The 21,626-nt window shown below is 38.7% G+C and overlaps 2 protein-coding genes across 2 annotated transcripts in view; one reads left to right on the top strand and one right to left on the bottom strand.

Annotated features, from left to right (window-relative positions):
* The window catches only part of LOC135225321 (hypoxia up-regulated protein 1-like), a 124,389-nt gene extending 113,050 nt beyond the window's left edge, over nucleotides 1-11,339 (top strand). The window contains exon 8 of the mRNA XM_064264653.1: nucleotides 11,033-11,339. Within this exon, the coding sequence (XP_064120723.1) occupies nucleotides 11,033-11,324 (292 nt within the window). The 3' untranslated portion in view covers nucleotides 11,325-11,339. The remainder of the gene's footprint in view (nucleotides 1-11,032) is intronic.
* The window catches only part of LOC135225788 (hypoxia up-regulated protein 1-like), a gene marked incomplete in the record, with an annotated part of 558,991 nt that overhangs the window by 314,523 nt on the left and 222,842 nt on the right, over nucleotides 1-21,626 (bottom strand).

Here is a 21,626-nt window from a genome sequence, read left to right as displayed (position 1 = left end):
ACAAGAATTTCATCATGCCAAAGAGAAAAATACAAGGAAAACATCTCGCTAACATACAGAAGAACAAAATTCGCTGTAATAAGCAGAGTTAGTGAAGGAGAAAGAGAGAGAGAGAGAGTTGCAATATATGAGCAAAAGGATCATAATTTATGATTAAATTGTGATAAATAACATTGTTTTGGTTTATTAATACACAAAAAAGAAATATACATTCATAATAATCATTATTTATTAACCCTCTTACGCCAAAAGGGTATAATAAAAATCGTCTCCCGTATGCCGAGGGGGTCTCGGAGTGAGCCCCGAAGCGGAAAAAATATTTTTTCAAAAAATCACAGCGCGCTTAGTTTTTAAGATTAAGAGTTCATTTTTGGCTCCTTTTTTTTGTCATTGCCTGAAGTTTAGTATGCAACCACCAGAAATTAAAAAGATATAATTATCATATATAAATAATGCGATATATGATAGCGCAAAAACAAAATTTCATATATAATTATATTCAAATCGAGCTGTGAGCAAAACGGTTAAAGCTAACGGAAAATATTATCACAAAATGATGTATGAATTCGTAACGAGCGGACGTAAAAAAATGCTTTTTTAAAAAATTCACCATAAATCTAAATATTGTTTTAGAGACTTCCAATTTGTTTTGAAATGAAGATAAATAATTTAATATTACTATACTGTAAGAGTTTTAGCTTACAATTGCAGTTTTCGACCATTTCGGTGAGTTAAAGTTGACCAAATGTCGAATTTTCTTTAAAAAAATTTTTTTATGCAACTATTTCAAAAATGAGAAAAGCTACAACCTTCAATTATTATTTGTTATATTCTACATAAAATTGCGCACATTTTCATATATAAAACGCATTTCGGAGATTTGCGGCAGAGAATCCGCGTTCATAGGGAAGGAGTTTTTTTATTTAATTCACCATAAATCTAAATATTGTGCTAGAGACTTCAAATTTGTTTCAAAATGAAGATAAATGACTGAATATTACTAGACTGTAAGAGTTTTAGCTTACAATTGCGTTTTTCGACTATTTCGGTAGAGTCAAAGTCAACCGAACGTGGTTTTTTTTCTATTTATCGTGATTTATATTCAAATATTTAAAAAATGAGACAAGCTACAACCTTCAATAATTTTTTGTTGTATTCTACATGAAATTACGCACATTTTCATACATAAACTTTATGTAACGGCTAATTTAAAATGGTGCAAACATTACGACAATCGCACAAAAATTTTTTTATTTTTTTCGGAATAGTTACCGCACGGACGTAAGGAAAAAGTTTTTTTTTTTTTTTTTCCATAAATTCACCATAAATTGAAATATTGTGCTAGAGACTTCCAATTTGTTGCAAAGTGAAGGTAAATGATTGAATATTACTAGAATATAAGAGTTTTTAGCTTACAATTGCGTTTTTCGACCATTTCGGTAGAGTCAAAGTTGACCGAAGGTTGAAATTTTGGCACTTATCGTTATTTATATGAAAATATTTCAAAACTGATAAAAGTTACAACCATGGGTTGTTTTTAGTTGTATTGTGTATGAAATTGCGCAGATTTCCATATATAAAACTATGTAACGGCAAATTTAAAATGGTGCAAACATTACGACAATCTTACGAAAAAATTTATCGGAAGAGTTACCGCGCGACGTAAGGAAAAAGTTTTTTTCATAAATTCACCATAAATTGAAATATTGTGCTAGAGATGTCTAATTTGTTGCAAAATTAAGGTAAATAATTGAATATTACTAGAATATAAGTCTTTTAGCTTACAATTGCGTTTTTCTACCATTTCGGTAGAGTCAAAGTTGACCAAAGGTTGAAATTTTGGCACATCGTTATTTATATGAAAATATTTCAAAACTGATAAAAGCTACAATCACAAGTATTTTATTGTTGTATTCTACATGAAATTGCTCACATTTTCATATATAATACTCCATGTAACGGCTAATTTAAAATTGTGCAAAAATTATGTCAAAGTACGAAATAATTTTGGAGATGTGTCACTGATACTTTTTAGTGCGATAAGAAAGATATTCGCGCTTGCGTGCCTGGGTAACGATTGTAAACAAAACAACGCCTTGATCCGTGAGCTCCCAGCATCCCCCAAGGCGTGTGATTCAAAAGGTTTTGACTGGTAGGCCTATAAGTATTTTTCTGCAAATTTTTTAAAAAACTTTGTCGACGTTTAATACGTCCAATCGGCACCCAGGAGACAATTTATCTCGACATTTAATACGTCCAATCGGTGTAAGAGGGTTAACATTGTCTTTATAAAAATACGAAGAAAAACTTTGAACGCCCATATCTCAAAACTATATTTATTGACCTTCAAAATCTATCTTCTCACTTAGTTTTAAAGCTATAACATTGGAATTTGGTATGTAACTCAGAAAGACATCATAGAACAATCAAATCAAGCCCTTTTTTCCATTTTTTTTTCTTCCTGATTTATAGGGTTTATTTTTTTACCATAATGAAAAATTCATATCTAGCAAAAAAAGGGATTTTGACGTAAGGAAAAAATCTATTTCTGGGCGATTGGCTCGTGTCGCCAGCGAAATATCCTTTAATCTATTATTTCTAGGGTAAATGTACTAACACATACCAGAGAATAAATAAAATAAAGAAAAAGGTCAGTATAACTGACTCGCTCACCCTCCAGGAGGGTGTCGGTATGAACACTAGGCGAGTGAGACCACTACCACGAGCCAAATGCCAATAGAAATCTCCCACTACAAAAACCCTCCAAGAGGGGAGCCGACCCACAGAGTGAGCAGCTCGTACTACTACTACTCCATCCCATGCTGCCGACTGCTGCGCCTCTGTGGTGGCCATCCTGAAGTTAGCAGACAATCTTGGGCGAAGGGATGGGTAGGGTGGGATTTCGCTGGCGACACGAGCCAATCGCCCAGAAATAGATTTTTCCTTACGTCAAAATCCCTTTTCTGGGCTCAGCTCGTGTCGCTGCGCGAAATCGTACCAGAGAAATAGCACAAGATTGTAAACAAAAGTAAATCAGAATAGGTCTCAAATAAAAGATAAAATATATATAAAAAGAATATAATTGCTAAAAGATACATATACACAGGGGTATAAAATTATAAATATGCTTAATTACCCTTAAATCTAATCATGTTTGTTAACATAAGGTAATTTACTATATACAGGTAAAATGACTTACATGTATCAAATGATACCGTGTAACCAGCATGTATCAAAAGTATAATAGCAATTTAATATAAATAACAACGATAATAATATATAAAGGAATGTATATGACTTAATATACAAAAACCCGTAACCATTATAATATGATGGTATCCCCTAGCATAAAAATAAGGGGAAACATCCATGAAATCAATGTTTATAATCATTTGTGAGTGTCCCTAGCCAGACAATAAGGGGCACCCATTACACTATCATAAAAGCAGCTAAGACACAAGGTGAATGCAAATGAACAAGGTAGGAATAGACGAACTTTTGGGTGAGGCAGGTAGAAAGGAGGACTGAATCTTCTACTACAAATTAGCTAGAGTCAGGGGAAAACTATGTTACCCGCTGCTACTGCTGGGAATTTCAGAGCTTCCAAGGATTTAAGGTAGTGACGTTTGAACACTGTCGGCGATTTCCATCCAGTATACTTTTTCAACTCATCGAAGTTCATATGTTGGAAATAATTAATTGAGGTGGCTACTGCCCTGACATCATGTGCTTTCGGGAAAGAGTCAGGATTGGCTTGCTTAATAAAGTACAGGATTTGCTGCCTGATACCTTTAATGGATAAAGTTCCACCTTTTTCCCTCTTAAAGAGGGGACCCGATGAAGATGAGGAGGTCCTGGACAGAAAGGCTCGTAAGGTTAAAAACTGGGCAAAGGGATACATCTTGTGGAAGGGGCAGTACCTTCCAAGGTTCCCACCTCATCAAAGGATCTTCATTCTTTGCTAAAAAGCTAACGTTCCGGAGAAAGTAGGACTTCCCCTGTGGGAAGGAATTGAATATGATCCGGATCCCTGGATAGAGCCGACAGTTCTGAAATTCTTGCTCCTGAAGCTAAGCTTAATAAAAATAGTGTTTTCCTTAAGAGCATTATAAACGAGCATGTGTCATTATCGGTTTCGGAAGCCAGTTTTAGAACATCGTTTAAGAACCATGAAACTGACGTAGGCCTTACAGAAGGCCTAAGCCTAGCACATGCCTTAGGAATAGACGAGAAGTAGGAATCCGTCAAGTCTATGTTGAATCCAAATTGAAATATCTTTTTCAAAGCTGACTTGTTTGTCGTATCGTGCTAGCTGCTAAACCTTTTTCAAATAAGGATCTGAAAAAGGATATAGCTGAAATTAACTGTCATGATTCTAAATATCCGATTCTCTCAGGAAGATTGCTAACTTTTTTGACAGCAGGCATCATACTGTCTCAAAGTTGAATCCCTTTTTTCGGATTCCAAGAAGAGAATATTCTGAGGGTCAATATTCGCATCTCTTTTTTGCCGCAAACTTCATGAAATCCATAAAGTTAGGGTTTTGAGAATCCTTGAGGAAGCGAACACAGTCTTCGTTTGTACTGACTGGGAGAGCTTGGGACTGGGGATCCGAAGAGGACGAAGGCCCAGCTCCAAAATTAGAGGATACCAGTTGCTCTTCGGCCAGTCTGGGGCTACTAGAGCCACTTGACCCTTGAATGTCCTGAGTTTGTTCAATACTTTCATGAGGAGATTCACTGGAGGGAAGACATAAATCTTCTCCCAGTTTGTTCCAGTCTAGAGCCAGGGCGGTCCGTGGCATAGGCCAGAGGGTCCAGGTTGGGGGCTACATACACGGTAGTTTGTGGTTCGCTTGGGATGCAAGAGATCCACCTGTAGCCCTGGGACTCTTTGAGGATCCATTGGAACGACTGTTGTCCAGTGACCATTCCGACTCTAGGGTACTGATCGGGATAGGGCGTCTGCTATGACGTTTCTCACTCCAGCTATGTGAGTGAGGAAAGATGCCAACTGAACTTGTCTGCCAGGGAGAAGATGGCTACATGACGTGATTTAGATGACGTGACTTGGAGCCTCCTCTGTTTATACAAATGTACTACCACTGCGCTGTCCAGGACTAGCTTTATGTGGGAGTACTTTGGTGGGCGTAACCTCTTTAGAGTCAAGAACACTGCCATTGCCTCCAGTACGTTTATATGGAACTGACGGAACTGAGGTGACCAAGTCCCTTGAACCTTTTTGACTCTGGGAATACCCTCCCCCAGCCGCTTAAGGACGCGTCTGTGTGGATGGTGATCCCTGGTGGAGGGAACTGAAGGGGTACTGACATTGACAAATTCTTGACTCTCGCCCACGGCCGAAGTCGATTCTTTAGAATCAGAGGCACTGAGGATAATTTGTCCCTGGATCTGACATTTGCTCGCGAGCGCCAGATTCTGGTTAGGTCTTTCAGTTTGGCTTTCATTAAGACGTTCGTCACTGATGCAAACTGGAGAGAACCCAGGATCCTTTCCTGAGCTCTCCTTGACGCTAGTTTGTGACTTAGAAATTGCTTGACTGACTTCGCTATTTCTTTCCTTTTGGTTGATGGAATCGACAGAGTGTGGGAGGATAGATTCCATTGAATGCCCAGCCACTGAAGTCTGACTCTGGAGTGAGTCTTGATTTGGACCTGTTTATCTTGAAGCCTAGATATTCCAGGAACTGAATCACTTTCAGTGTAGCTCTGTTGCATTCCTCGACTGTTGGGGCCCAGATCAACCAATCGTCGAGATACGCTACTACCATAATCCCTTGTGATCTGAGTTGTTGCACTACCACTCCGCTAGCTTCGTGAACACTCTGGGTGCCACGTGAGTCCGAATGGAACTACCTTGAAGGAGAATGTCTGGTCTCCTATCTTGAAACCCAGATACGGACGGAAGTGTCTTGCAATAGGGATATGATAGTAGGCGTCTGTAAGATCGATAGAGGTGGTGACGGCCCCACGGGGAAGTAAGGTCCGCACCTGTGAGATCGTGAGCATCTTGAACTTGTCGCAGCGGATGGCTAAGTTTAAGCGGGACAAGTCTAAGATTACCCTCTTTTTTATTTTTGTGAGCCTTTCTTTGGCACGCTGAACAAGAAGACCTTGAAATTTTAATCTCTTGACTCTCGCTATAGCTCCTTTCTGAAGGAGGTCCTCTGCGTACTCTGTCAATTCTTTGGAAGGAAGTTGACGGAAAGGACTGGCTGGAGGTGGGTTCGTCAACCAGCTCCAACCCAGCCCTTTTGACACTATGCTCTGAGCCCATTGGCTGAAGTTCCACCGGTGGCGAAAGTGAAACGGCCTCCCTCCTACCTGAAGTTCTTCATTGTTCTGGTAACCGCCTCGGCCTCCTCTGAAGTGCTTTCCCCTATTAAAGGGGCCTCCCGATCCTCTCCCACGAAAGGACCGCTTACCTCTGCCTCCCTTACCCGAGCGGTCATACTTCTGTGAAGCTTGACTCTCGAAGGATTGATTGTAAGCTGGAGAGATGGCGTAAGAGGTGGAGGGCTGAGGCTGAGGGGATATCACATAAATTGGCTGTGATTGACCTTTAGAAGTGGGAGGGTTCGGGCTGTCTGCACTAACGGTACCGTTGAAAACTTGTTGAGAAAAGAGTGGTTGCTTTTTCTGGGTAAGGTTGGAAACGCCTGGGTTTCCTTTGTCCCTTACCTTTAGGTGTCAGGTCTTGCCTCCTCTTAGCCGTAAGGCCCAACGGTCCTTAATTGGCTCTGGTTCAACCTCGTAGCCTCTGACTGGACTTCCTTAACCATAGCTTCTGGGAAGAGATCTGCTCCCCAGATGCTACGACGAGAGTAACTATTCGGTTCATGCCGATGGTTGCCTCTTGTAGGACATGTTCTTCCTACAATTCGTCCGAGCAGTGGCAAACTCAAACATATCTGACTGTACCGTTTGAGTCAGGGCTTTGGTCATGAGCTTAAAAATCGGTTCTGATCCATAAGCCATGTTGCTACCTCAGGACATGGCCAATAGAATTGATCGATCTGGCTAGTCGCAATTTTGTGTCAATTCAGCCTGAATAAGGCTCTCTGGGAGCCTGGGTAGCTTTTCACCAAACTGCTCCATAGCACAGTCCGGTTTGAGTTTGCAGCTGAGAATGTTCGGCAAGTCTTCCCACAATTCTCCACCTGAAGGGAGCAACGGAGATGTGGGATCTGCTTCCTTCAACTGCGGTATAGGTTCCCCCTTCTGGGCCGCTGGGATGGTCACCTCGCGATCTTGGTTAGGAACGGAGCGGGGTACTCTCTCCATTGTGAAATGGTAAAGGGACTCTTAAACGTTGTATCTTGGTATTAGAACAATCCATGTCCTCTAAACAACCTGAGCCATTCTCTCTGAGCCTGGTCACGTGAATAGAGGGACTGTCTCCTTAGGTTACCCTATCGTCTCGAAAACCATAGCCGAATGGTGTGAGCCTTGCGTAGCCTATGAACGGAGGCTGGAGGTCTTCCGGGTAGAACTCGAAGTCCTCTATTCTTCGAGTCCCAAATTCCAGGTATGGAGATGAGACCGTCCTGGAAGGGGGCGTATGACGCTACTCTCCATGGGTGTTCATAGAGAACGGAGGTAGTGAGTCTACAGGAGGAAGCTGAGTTCCACTTGTGTTGGAAAGTGGAGGAGAGGCTAGAGGGCTTCTCTCAGCCCGGCTATAATGGAGTCCTGGGAAGTAATCCTATCCGACAGACGAGAGATCATTTGTTCCATGCTACTCTTTTAGGGACCCAACCAGGTCGCCCACCTGTTGCAAAACAGGCCAGCATTGGAGTCCAAAGCCGGAGCTGCTGCGGAGGTGGAGGGGGGCTCTGAATTGGAACCAATGGTAGCGGAACTGGTGACTCTGCGGAGTGCGAGATCTCTCTCTGGAGGATTTACTCCTCGAGGACTTAGAGCCGGAGCTAGAAGCTTTAGACCTGTCTGCTCCGGGATTCCCAGCCGGAGACTTACGGGAGGAGGATGAAGCGAAGCCGTCTTCCTAGACGACGACGACAGTCTTAAGTCAAGGTCATCACTTTAGCCTTGACCTTAGGTCTAACCGAAAGCGTCAGGAGAGAATATATTTCGTCACCCGTAAAGCCTTGGAAGGATGGAGAGGTTGCAGGGGTAGAACGAAACAGTCACGCCCAAGGGTGATCCTTGGGTGTACCACCTTACCTACCTCGACCAACAGGTCGTCTATACCTACCATAGGTTCAACATTAATATCCAGGGTCGCGACATCCGTAGAGATATCCTGGTCTTGATCAGTTTAATGAGGCAACCAGCTGTGTTGGATGAAGGCGATAGTCGGAGCCGCATCTACCGTGGTCGACGTATCCTGTCGCCTTGCCTCCGGGGATTAATAATGCCAACCGCTTCTCCAGGATGTAGGGCTGTCCCTTAGCGGCGTTTTTCCCAAACCGCCGACCAGGCCGCAGGGTAGCCAGTGCGGTATCCCTTACTGCCGGCGCCTGGAAGAGAGGGCGTAGTTTAGATTTAAGAGTCACTAAAACTAAAACTTAAAGTATAACTTAAACTAGATGCCTAAGTTAAAGTAAATGATGAAAACTTAAGCACTAAAATAGAAGCGGAGCAGCTACTGGAGATGGAATACTTACCCCTTCCAAAAGCTGGCTCACCAGATCGTAACATATGGTACAGTCTCATGGTACCAGACCTGGATGTCCCCGTGCGGAGTCGCGCATGGAGCATGGGACGGCAAACTTCGTGTCCACATGGGTCCTGAAGTGTGGCGGAACATCCCGGATGCTCACAGTTGGTGGCCTGTAAGTGGGAAGACACATGAGTATCTTAAAAAAAACATCACTTACAGACTAAGGGACAGAAGAACTCCGTTGCATGCCGGAGCTCGGAAAAAAATTTGGGCATAAACCCCTCCCTGCATCGCCTGCATAGGCGTATAATCCCGGAGAGATCCGTAAAAACATGTAAGGGAGGGGGGATGGTTTAAGGTACTTAAGATAAACTTATAGATAACTTAAACCTAAAACACAAGCGAACCGGACTAAGTCCAGTGCGTAGCGGAGTGTAGTAACTCAGCAATACGGTAAGGTTAGCAGAGACCCACTGTATGCTCCGGTCCACTCTACTGGGTGGACTAACATCTTTCCGCTGGATACCAGGACTCCGATCAGGAAGGAGCCCTAGTAAGGTGGGAAAGGCGAGAAGACATACAGGCTCGAGCTAGCCCGGAGCGGACAAGGTAGCGCGGAGGGGGGGAAAGGCCAGCAGGCACCCCCCACTACGTACCACCCCCCGGCGGACCGAGAAGCCGGAGAGGTCGAGACCAGTCTGGGTCTGTCCCGACTCCCTAGCCCCTCCGCCTGAGGGGAGAGAGGGATGGCAGGCTCGGGTATGCGGAGCGAGCATGGGCAGACCGACACCCCCCGCCCGACTCTATGGAAGAGCGGGAGGGGGGGGAAGACCCCTTGTGATCTGGACAGGCGTCTGGCTGTCCCGTGATCACGAAGTGACCACGAGGCGGTAAGACCAAATACGACAAACTAAGCCTAGGACAACCAACTGATCAGAGAGATGCTATCGGGAAGCAAAACTGAACTGAAAAGCGGTAGCATATAGGGCCCACTGGGCCAAAAAAACCAACTGATCAGAGAGATGCTATAGGGAAGCAAGAACCCGAAAACTGATGAGCGGTAGTATAGGCTCCAATGAGCCAGGACCTAGGCTAAGCCAGACGCCTAACTAACCTAACTATAACAAAATACACAGTATAAATAAATAAAAATGAAAGAAAGAAAGCAATATAGCAGGAGAAAAAATCCAGGAGTGTACGACTAACCCGAAGGCAAGTCTACCACTCAAAGCTAGTCAGAGGCCGATACTAAGAACCTGGACTAGGGTCTGGATAGAAGAAGCCTACATAAGGTAAAATACATGCATGCATGACAACCTGAGTAGACCGTAAAGCGGATAATAATATAGAGCGTACATAAATAAGGGATGTTCTAGGTATGGGAGACCAAGAACGAACCCACCACGAGCAGAACCATGCTGCCATGCTTCCGACCCCGAGATCGTATTTATACCTAAAAAACGGCAAACACTGTCTCAGGACCGGAAAAAACCAACTAACCGTAATACTGATACTTAACTTAGCTGCTGCGATAGCTGCACGCTCCATTATAGATAATCCAATGAAAGGGCACAAAAAACACAGAGAGAAAAATAACACGTGTGACTCGTGTGCGCTAACTGAAAAGGATGTCCACCAGAGGCGCAGCAGTCGGCAGCATGGGATGGAGTAGTAGTAGTACGAGCTGCTCACTCTGTGGTCGGCTCCCCTCTTGGAGGGTTTTTGTAGTGGGAGATTTCTATTGGCATTTGGCTCGTGGTAGTGGTCTCACTCGCCTAGTGTTCATACCGACACCTCCTGGAGGGTGAGCGAGTCAGTTATACTGACCTTTTTCTTTATTTTATTTATTCTCTGGTATGTGTTAGTACATTTACCCTAGAAATAATAGATTAAAGGATATTTCGCGCAGCGACACGAGCTGAGCCCAGAAAAGACTTTTAGAAAAAATACTCCTCATTCAATTGGAGGTCTACATCAGGTCTATATATGATAGCGATCCCAGGTCTTAATATTAAATATGAAGGGAGGAGATAGAATTTGAAAAATGGTTATTTTTGGGATAAATCGCCCTGGCGTCATACAAAACCGAAGGTCAGAGGCGAAAATCATATGTGGTTTTGAGATGCCCCAAGTCACCTTATTAAGTGGTATGAATATCAAAATCCTGTCCTTAAAAAATGGCATTAGCCGGCCGGCCCCCTTAAACTATCAACGAAGTATACATATTTAATAGACTGAGTTTTAGGAGACATCAGTGTTACTCTCATTTATTTTTGTCATAATTGGTATTTCAACCACTGATTTATTGCTATATCAATTTCTTTTTAACATGTTAATTATCAACTGCCACAACCAGCAAGAAAGAATGGTAATGCCGCAATTTGTTACAGGTTGACTGATATAAATGCTGCCGAAAGAGCAAGGAATGAAAAGGCTGCTGCTCGTAACACCTTAGAGAGTTACATTCTGGATGCTCAGGAGAAGCTGTGGCAAGAGGAGTTTGAAAAGGCTTCAACAGAAGAGCAGCGCACTGTTGTTCGAGAATTATGTACTCAAGTAAGTATTAATTTTTATTGTATGGTACAATCATTTGTTGAAAAGTCAGATTATACATCTATTAGTAAAATTTCCATTTTGTATTTTCAGTCTATGTTTAAATCAAGGGGATGGCGATATAATTGATGAAATTAAAGTTAAAGGTACAAGTTATAATTTTTGGGTGAAGGAAATGAGCTGTACCTTCATTTACTCATCCATGGTTCATTGTTAAGTTTCAGTGTACTGGATTTAAAAATCATCAGAACTAGGTATTTAACCCTTCAACGCCGACTGGACGTATTTTACGTCGACATTTTTTGTCTCTCGGGTGCTGACTGGACGTATTTTACGTCGGCATACAAAAGTTTTTTTAAAAATTTGTGGAAAAATACTTTTAGGCCTACCAGCCGAAAACTCTTGAATCACGCGCCTTGGGGGATGCTGGGAGTTCACGGATCAAGGTGTTGGTTTGTTTACAATCATTACGCAGGCGCGCAAGCGCGAATTTCTTTCTTGCCGCACTAAAAAGTATCTGTGACACATCTCAGAAATTATTTTGTCACTTTGACATACTTTTTGTACCATTTTAAATTAGCCGTTACATGGAGTATTATATATGAAAATGTGCGTATTTTTATGTAGAATACAACAAAAAAATACTCATGATTGTAGCTTTTATCAGTTTTGAGATATTTTCATATAAATAACAATAAGTGCCAAAATTTCAACCTTCGGTCAACTTTGACTCTTCCGAAATGGTCAAAAAACGCAATTGTAAGCTAAAACTCTTATAGTTTAGTAATATTCAATCATTTACCTTCATTTTGCAACTAATTGGAAGTCTCTAGCACAATATTTTGATTTATGGTGAATTTATGAAAAAACTTTTTCGTTATGTGCGCGTGGTAACTCTTCCGAAAAAAATCATACATGCGATTGTGGTAATGTTTGCACCATTTTAAAATTAGCCGTTACATAAAGTTTTATATATGGACGGAAATGTGCGCAATTTCATGCACAATACAACTAAAAACAACCCATGGTTGTAGCTTTTATCAATTTAGAAATATTTTCATAAAAAATGATGTGACAAATTTTCAACCTTTGGTCAACTTTGACTCTACCGAAATGGTCAAAAAACGCAATTGTAAGCTAAAACGCTTATATTCTAATGGTCGAAAAACGCAATTGTAAGCTAAAACGCTTATATTCTAGTAATACTAAATCATTTACCCTTAATTTTGCAACATATTGGAAGTCTCTAGCACAATATTTTGATTTATGGTGAATTTATGAAAAAAATAACATTTTCTTTACGTCCGCGCGGTAACTCTTCCGAAAAAATCATACGTGCGATTGTGGTAATGTTTGCACCATTTTAAGGGGGCCGGCCGGAACCCCTTTTATATTGGATGGGTATAAAGGGGGCGAAAAAAATGCAAAGTCATGAAAAAATTCATGGAGCTTCATATGGCAATTGAGAATACGTATACGAAATATTTCGTCAAAATTCCCCTTACTTTCGTAGTTACAGGGAAATTAGTTAACATAACTCAATAAGCCTAAAAACACTGATCTGCCAACAACAAAATGCAATATTTCTTCTATTATCGTAAGTTTTTATAATTGATGTCAAAGAAATTGGGAGGAAAGAAAGGCATCTGTAGGAACATTCCCCGAGACGAGAAGGAGACTTCAGGCTCAGCTACCAAGTCCAGTCGATGAATTAGTGCGATCACAGACATCAAGTAGTTACTCGTTCCATTCACCTCTTGACATTCGCTTGCTTTTACGTATGTTTATGTATGTTTCGGCAAGAATTTCATCATGCCAATGAGGAAAAGACAAGGAAAACATCTCGCTAACATACAGACGAAGAAAAATCGCTCTAGTATTATTACAGAATATCATAATATACTCGTAGTTAGTGAAGAGAGAGGGTAGGGTTGCGTAGTAAGGGTTGCTTAGTAACGCCCCCTTCTTGCCTGACAGTACACGTCACACTGTCCCCAAGGCTACGATCTTTGAGCAAGAGATCTTCATTTATGATAAATAACAAAAAGTTTTGGTTTTTTAATACCCAAAATGGAATATGAAATTCATATTAATCATGATTTATTAAATTGTTCTTTGTAAAAAAAGAGTACACCTTTGAGTTTCACCTCTAACATTTTCTTGCATTTACGTTTGTTTATCTTTGTTTCGGGCAAGAATTTCTTCATGCCAAAGAGGAAAACTACAAGGAAAAAAACATCTCGCTAACCACAGAAGAAGAAAATTTGCAGTAATAAGCCGAGTTAGTGAAGGGGAGAGAGAGAATTGCGTAGGAAGGAGTGCCCATCTTGCCTCAAGCAGTGCCCCGGGCTGCGATATATGACAAAGGGATCATCATTTATGATTAAATTATGATAAATAAAATAGTTTTGGTTTAATTAATACACAAAAAAGAAATATATTCATAATAATCATTATTTATTAACATTGTCTTTATAGAAATACGAAGGAAAACTTTGAATGCCCGTATCTCAAAACTATACTTATTGACCTTCAAAATCTATCTTCTCACCTAGTTTTAAAGCTATAACATTGGAATTTGGTAATAACTCAGAACGACATTATAGAACAATCAAATAGAGCCTTTTTTCCAATTTTTTGTTTCGTCTTTTTTTTATAAATTTTTTTTCTCCTGATTTTTAGGGTTTGGTTTATTTTTTTACCATATTGAAAAAATTCATATCTTAGCAAAAAAATGACTTTTAGAAAAAAAATCTCTCCATTCGATTGGAGGTCTACATCAGGTCTATATATGGTAGTAATCCCAGGTCTTAATATTAAATATCAAGGGAGGAGATAGAATTTGGAAAAATGGTTAGGTTTTCGGGATAAATCGCCCTGAAAGTCACAAAACCGAAGGTCAAAGGTGAAAATCATATGCTGTTTGGAGATGTCCCAAGTCACCTTATTAAGTGGTATGAATATCAAAGTCCTGTCCTTAAAAAATGGCATTAGCCGGCCGGCCCCCTTAAATTAGACGTTACATAAAGTTTTATATTTGAAAATGTGCGCAATTTAATGTAGAATACAACAAAAAATAATTGAAGGTTGTAGCTTTTCTCATTTTTGAAATATTTGCATATAAATCACGATAAATAGAAAAAAAACCACGTTCGGTCAACTTTGACTCTACCGAAATGGTCGAAAAACGCAATTGTAAGCTAAAACTCTTACAGTCTAGTAATATTCAGTCCTTTATCTTCATCTTGAAACAAATTCGAAGTCTCTAGCACAATATTTAGATTTATGGTGAATTTCAAAAAAAAATTTCCTTCCCTCCGTGCGCGGATTCTCCGCCACAAATCTCCGAAATGCGTACGTCCCATTCTCGGAATATTTGCTCCGTTTCATTATAGGCATTCATAGAGTTTTATATATCGAAAAATGTGCGCAATTTCATGTAGAATAAAACTAAAAATATTTGAAGGTTGTAGCTTTTATAATTTTTGAAATAATTGCATATAAAAAAAATATAAAAAAATTCAACATTCGGTCAACTTTAACTCGTCAGATATGGTCGAAAATTGCAATTGTAAGCTAATACTCTTACAGTATAGTAATATTCAATCATATGTCTTCATTTTGAAAGAAATTGGAAGTCTCTAGGACAATATTTAGATTTATGGTGAATTTTTGAAAAAAATATTTGTTTACGTCCGCGCATTACGAATTCATGCATTATTTTGTGATAATATTTTCTCTGTGTTGCTTTTATCGTTTTACAATGTGTTATATACCAAAATTATCGCAATTTAGTGTACATGACAACGAAAAAAAGGTTTTGCGCACAGCTCGATTTGAATACAATTATATATGAAATATCGTTTTTGCGCTATCATATATCGCATTATTTATATATGATAATGATAATTTTTTCATTTCTGATGGTTGCATACTAAACTTCAGCCAATGACAAAAAAAGGAGCCAAAAATGAACTCTTAATCTTGAAAACTAAGCGCGGTGTGATTTTGTGAAAAAAATATTTTTTCCGCTTCCACGCTCACTCCGAAACACCTCCGGCACACGGGAGACAATTTTTATTTTACCGCTTCCGCGTTTAAAGGTTAAGTGATAACAGCCCACATTAATTATGAAAATTTCCAGGAATTCTATACAAAATTATCACTAATTTGTTTGTTTTTGTAGAGCAGCACTAGTTATTTACTAATTACTGTATGTTTTCATAGTGTGTTTGTGACTAAATACAGATTTTTATGATTAAAAGATTCACAGTGTACTGTATCTGTTAAGTTCATTCCAGGTTGGGCCCCATACTGAGCATAACAGGTGTATGATATTCTCTCTCTCTCTATCTATTTAAGGGTTAAGCCTGGGTCACCCATTGGTGATTTCAGACTCCATTATGATCTCATTACAACCAAGTGGCCATAAATCGGCATAAATCGTAATCAGGTCGACGAGTTTGATAACTTTGTGCTAGTGATGGCAACTATGCAAGGCTGGCCAGCATGAGTTGCCATCATCCCACAACTACCTGTTAAAACTTGTCAAAAGTTGCTGTGTCATGGTGCATTTGATTATGCAAGTTGTAACTAGCAATGGTGAGTTTACAGCATCCAGTAGAATATATGTCATGTACTTGCATCCTCACAGGGTGTGCAGTGTGGGCTGCATAGTGAGTCTGACTGTGCCACGTGTTGACAGCCTGTAAAGCTCAAGGGTTTGATTAATTATCCACAGCTGCCTCTATCCAAGATTTTCTGTATTCTTGATCAAATTTGAGAACTTCAGATACAACTAAATATGACACTGAATACGCACAACTTAAAAATATATTTGGTAATATGAATATTTTTAAATTTTAACTTTTATTCAGGAAATTTACACAGGTTTTTCAACATGTTTTTTTTATTGAGTTCATTGCAGTCACATTCAATTTGTTGTCATGTTCTGAAGTATAAAAAATGAAAAGGCATTTTCTATTTTCAGTAAAATATATACGTATTGCATTAAAGATTTTCAGTATTTTTTATATAATATGAGAACTTCAGATATAGATAAATATGACACTGAATACAACTCAAGAGAAAATATATTTGGTAATGATATAAATATTTTTTAGTTTTAACTTTTATTCAGGAAATTTATATAGATTTTCAACATGATTTTCTTAAGTATGACGAGACATTTTCTATTGTTTTCTTATATCACTGATTCCTGCCAGTGAACAGAGCCTGCAGGGGTGTTTACATAAACACAAATGTGGTCACATTGAGCCTTGCCAGTCATGGTTGCTGTCTGTTGGTTTGAGCGAGTCAGGCTTGGTAAAATATGTTCAGAACTCCATTTACCAGGTACGACCTCTTGATCTGCTTCACTCATGACATTAGGATTTTTTTTTTGAAAATTATGTTGTGCAACACACAAGCAGCCATGACAAAGATTTATTGGGGTCTGAAATGCTGAATCTGTGGAAGACAAATGGAAGATAATGATTTAGTTATTAGAATTAATACACTATATGGTGGCATCCATGTTCGCGACTCGGTATGATCCATAGAGAGTATATACCTGGAGTTGTGATCTCTATACCAATACCACATAGTTCAGTGGTCTTCCACCAGGGTGGCGGTGCAAAGCCTTGCGGTCATTTTTAAAGGTCTGCTAACCCACAAATTGAACATGGATTATCGCAATAGTGAATTTTTCTTAATGTTTAATGAGTAAGTGTTTAGCAAATTTTTAGGGTCTAGTGAGTAAGTGTTTATTGAATGTTTATGAGTAAATGTTTAGTTTAGGGTTTAGTGAATGTTTATTGAATGATTAGTGTTTTGTGAATGTTATCAAATTTTATTATGCAAGTGTTCAGTGAATGTTTAGTTAGTATTTAGGGTTTTAATGAATTTTTTGTGCATGTTTAGTGTGTAAGTAATTAATGAATGTTTAGTGAGTGTTTAGTGCATGTTAGAGTAAATATTCAGTGAGTGTTTAGAGTTGAGTGAAAATGTTATATGAATGTTAGTGTTAAACAACTGTTTAGTGCATAAGCATTCAGTGAATGTTTAGCAAATGTTTAGAGTTTAGTGAATGTTGAGTGTGCCAAGTGTTTAGTGAATTTCAGGGTTTAGTGAAGGTTTAGTTCATGTTAGCGTTTAGTGAATGAATGTTTAGTGTGTAAGTATGTATAGTTAGTGTTTAGAGTTTAGTGAAAATGTTTTGTGAATGTTAGTGTTCAACGAATGTTTAATGAGTAAGCATTCAGTGAGTGTTTATGGTATAGTGAATGTTTGTGTTTAGTGAATGTTTAATAAGTATTCAGTGCATGTTTAGTGAGTGTTTAGTAAATGTCTTATGATTGTTAGTGTTTAGTGAATGTTCAGTGTGCAAGTGTTTATTTTGTGGTTAGTGAGTGATGAGTGGATGTTCATTCACTGTTTAATGAGTGTTTATGGGTTTATGAGCATTTAGTGTTTAGTGAGTACGGTACGGTCCCCAATTATGCGAGAATTTGGTCGATTCACGGCCTCGCAGAATTGGAAATTCACAGATTTTGAAACACATACCTTATGGGAATAATTCCATTAGAGCCAAGGCAAACGGCAACTTACCCAGTCAAACTTTTTTATACTACCCACTTTCAATACTTTCTGTAAAACATTAAAAAGGTTTCAATAACTTGAAAAAATTTAAAATTACACACAGGATGGTGAAAACTCCCACACATAAACAATGCCACCATTGAGTGCAAGTGTACTGTACGATACAGTCATTTCCTTTAATAAACCTTTTGGTTGGAATTTCCTCTACCTATCCTCTGCCAAAAAAAGCTTCAAACTCTCTATCTCATCATCCGTGAAGAGTTCCTCAGCTGAAGGAAGGCTTTATTAACCGTTCTGGGTACTGGCAGATCATGCGTGACTTCAATCCCGTTAGGCCTAACAACTTGGTTACGAGTGCCTGTCTGTTTATTTGTCCGGCACATTCACTATGTAATCGTTTTCATATAAATTTATTCTACTATAAATAAAGAACTGATGAAAATTAAGATTTGATATGAAATTACCATTTCTTGAAAAGAAATTATAAAAATTCAAAATTCAACATGAAATAACAGTTTTTTGAAAAGTGTACACAGAACGATTCTCTCTCTCTCTCTCTCTCTCTCTCTCTCTCTCTTCTCTCTCTCTCTCTCTCTCTCTCTCTCTCAAAAAAATTAAAAAATTTTATAGAAATACAATTTCCAAAAAAGAAATTATAAAAAACTTCAAAATTTACATGAAATGAGTTTCTAGAAAGTTTAGATTGTCATTAATCTCTCTCTCTTCTCTCCTTCTCTAAAAAGTCTCTTCTCTCTCTCTCTAAATTATAAAAATTCAAAAATTCAACATGAAATGACAGTTTCTAGGGAAAGGTTTAGATTGAAGATTCTCTCTCTCTCTCTCTCTCTCTCTCTCTCTCTCTCTCCTCCTCTCTCTCTCTTCTCTCTCTCAAAATTCAATAGGAAAGACATTTCTAGAAAAGTTTAGATCGAACATCTCTCTCTCTCTCTCTCTCTCTCTCTCTCTCTCTCTCTCTCTCTCTCTCTCTCTCTCTCATTATGGGACCACCTTGACGTGGTGAGGGGGCTCTCGAACCTCAGGAATCTCTTCCCAGGTTTGAACCCAAGAGTCCCTGTGGACTTTTCCATTTTTGCCAAAATTTTTGAAAGCAAATAAATAAGAAAACATATCATGGCTTAATGTGGAGGTAAATCCAAAGCTAAATGGTGAGAACTGTGGTAGATCCATCATCTACCCAACAATGTTCGGACCTGTTTTTCAGGCGGAACTATTCTATGGAGCTGGACCACGGATTCCAGGGGGGCCCCACATTCTAGAAATAGAACTCTCGGCATTCTATCCAGTTTGCCCATAATGTGATTAGGATGGAGATAATTGTATTATCGTAATACCCTTAGTCCTAGGAAGCGGGTTCTGCTTACACTTGGGCCATACTAATCATGTTATGCCATCCCCTTTTGGGGTAGGGTAGGGTAGGGATGCGGACATTTGGGAGTCCTTTCTCACTTGTGCCATTGGCGGAAGATTTAACTTCGCAAAGGGTCAATGATATCTTTTCAAGATTTTTTAATCTCATCTCAAATTTATGAATACTGAAATAAATGATTTGAGTACCCCTGGGCCCCGTGATGGAAAAACTTCGGCACAGTTGATGACTATTGGCATGTCACTCCCGAATTTCCTTGGTACTGCTACAAGTAGTGAAAGTACTATAAATGATATAAAGGAACACCCTGTTCCAAGTAAAGCAGCAGAGCCAGAAAACCAAATATGGTGCATAAATAAAAAAGAAACAAACAAAAATAAAGTGGTAAACTCCAATATCGTAACAATGGAACCATATATGATGAACAATAATTCAGAATTAGGGACAAATAATCCTCCCAACAATACAGAAAAATATAAAAATCATAATAGACAAGCAACATACATAAAACAAGGACCAAAAAGAAACAAAAATTACCGACTTAATCCCACATTGGTACATTTTGATGACCTCTTTGGACCAGATAACTGGTCAAGATTTCTAATCCTCAAAGCTGACAACAAAATCTCAGCAGCGATACTAGAAAACAAATTACTTAATATATCTAACACAAGACATGGAATGCAGATACATCAAGAACAATGAATGGCTTACCCAAGTAACCAATAAAAAGCAGTCCATTGTCTTTTTTAAGTATAACAGAAATAAATAATATATAAGTAACACTTACAAGCCACGAAACATTGAATTATGTACAGGGTACAGTCATCCTACCCAGTAGCGAGCAGGAGTTTCCTTCAAAACAACTACTGCTAGGCTCCTTAAAATTGAGATATAACCACATCCACGATTTAGAAATATACTCGATTTCAAGTAGGAAAGGAAAAAATAAAAATATCAGCATTGCCAACATAAAATTTACAGGTCAAGACTTACCATTTAAAATAAAAATTCTTGGACAAAATAGAGAAGTTCGTCCTTTCGTTCCAAAACCACTACAATGTACGCAGTGCTCAAGGTATGGACACATACAAAAAATGCTGTAATAAAGCAATATGTGCGGTCTGCGCATCAGATAACCATACCACTAATTGGAACTGTAATCAACCAAAATGTATTAATTGTGGACTAGCCCATCACACGAAATCTAAAGAATGCCCATTTTACCAATATAACACAGAACTTCAGTTGTTAATAAATAGGACAGGAATGTCAGTCATGGAAGCCAGATTTGAGCTAAAAGTAAGAGGAGTTAATAATCCGTCCAAAACCCCCACCTTTTCAAATGTGACTAAAAATCAAGACATCAAGCAGCACAATAACAAACAAGATAATATAAACATAGAAACTAAATTTCATACCAATAATACCGAAACAAAATAAAAGTGAAATTATAACAACCACTACCACCACTAGCATAGATGATTCAGTTATCCATGGAAAAGAACTTCCAATGGAAGAGGAGTTAAATTATAATAATAATCGAACTGACAAAAAGAAAAGAATCCTGGAATGAACCCCACCTAAGAGAAAAAAAGTAAATATAGAAAATTACAATCAATCCAAAGAAACTCCAACTACACCAGGAGAACATTTTACAAAAGATATTATACTAACCTAATCACAAGTAGAAATACACAGTTACCCTCAATCTCAATCAAACAGCCAACATCTGGACAGTAAAGAAACAATTAATCACTCTTTACAATTCCCATCAAATACAGCAGTACCTCGAGATACGAAATTAATCCATTCCGAGGCGCCCTTCGTATCATGAGCTTTTCGTATCTTGGACCACATGTTACATGTAAAATGGCTAATCCGTTCCAAGCCCTCCAAAAACACCCCAGTAAATTTCATAATAAAGCTAAATTGACCTATAAACAATGAAATACTACAACAATTTGGACCATTCAATACCTAAATTAATAAAAAAATGCAAAATATAACCTGTAAATAAAGTGTATATTAGTGTACATGGTAACAGTAAATATACTGTACGTAAAATGTGGAAGCTTACCTTTCGAGTGAGGCCACGTACATACGTAACTATCCAAGGAAGATTGCGTCTGCCTACTTTTCACAATGTTCCTGTGTGAGCCTTTTCGGGGGGTGTCTTCTACAAATGATTGCATTTTAAGAAAAGCAGCTTTAATTTCTGCCTTTTTTTTTTTTTTTTTTTTACATATGTACGTACGTACACTTTTAAAAATATACGTACACAATGTTCCTGTGAGCCTTTTTTGGGGGGGTCTCTTCTACAAATGATTGCACTTTATGAAAAGCGGCTTTAATTTCTGCCCTTTTTTTTTGGGGGGGGGGTATGTATATATATATATATATATATATATATATATATATAGATATATTTATATATATATAAT

The sequence above is a fragment of the Macrobrachium nipponense genome, chromosome 13 (genome assembly GCF_015104395.2).
Source record: "Macrobrachium nipponense isolate FS-2020 chromosome 13, ASM1510439v2, whole genome shotgun sequence".
Taxonomy (NCBI): domain Eukaryota; kingdom Metazoa; phylum Arthropoda; class Malacostraca; order Decapoda; family Palaemonidae; genus Macrobrachium; species Macrobrachium nipponense.
Note: the sequence above shows the minus strand (reverse complement) of the source record. Positions and strands in the feature narration are given on the sequence as shown.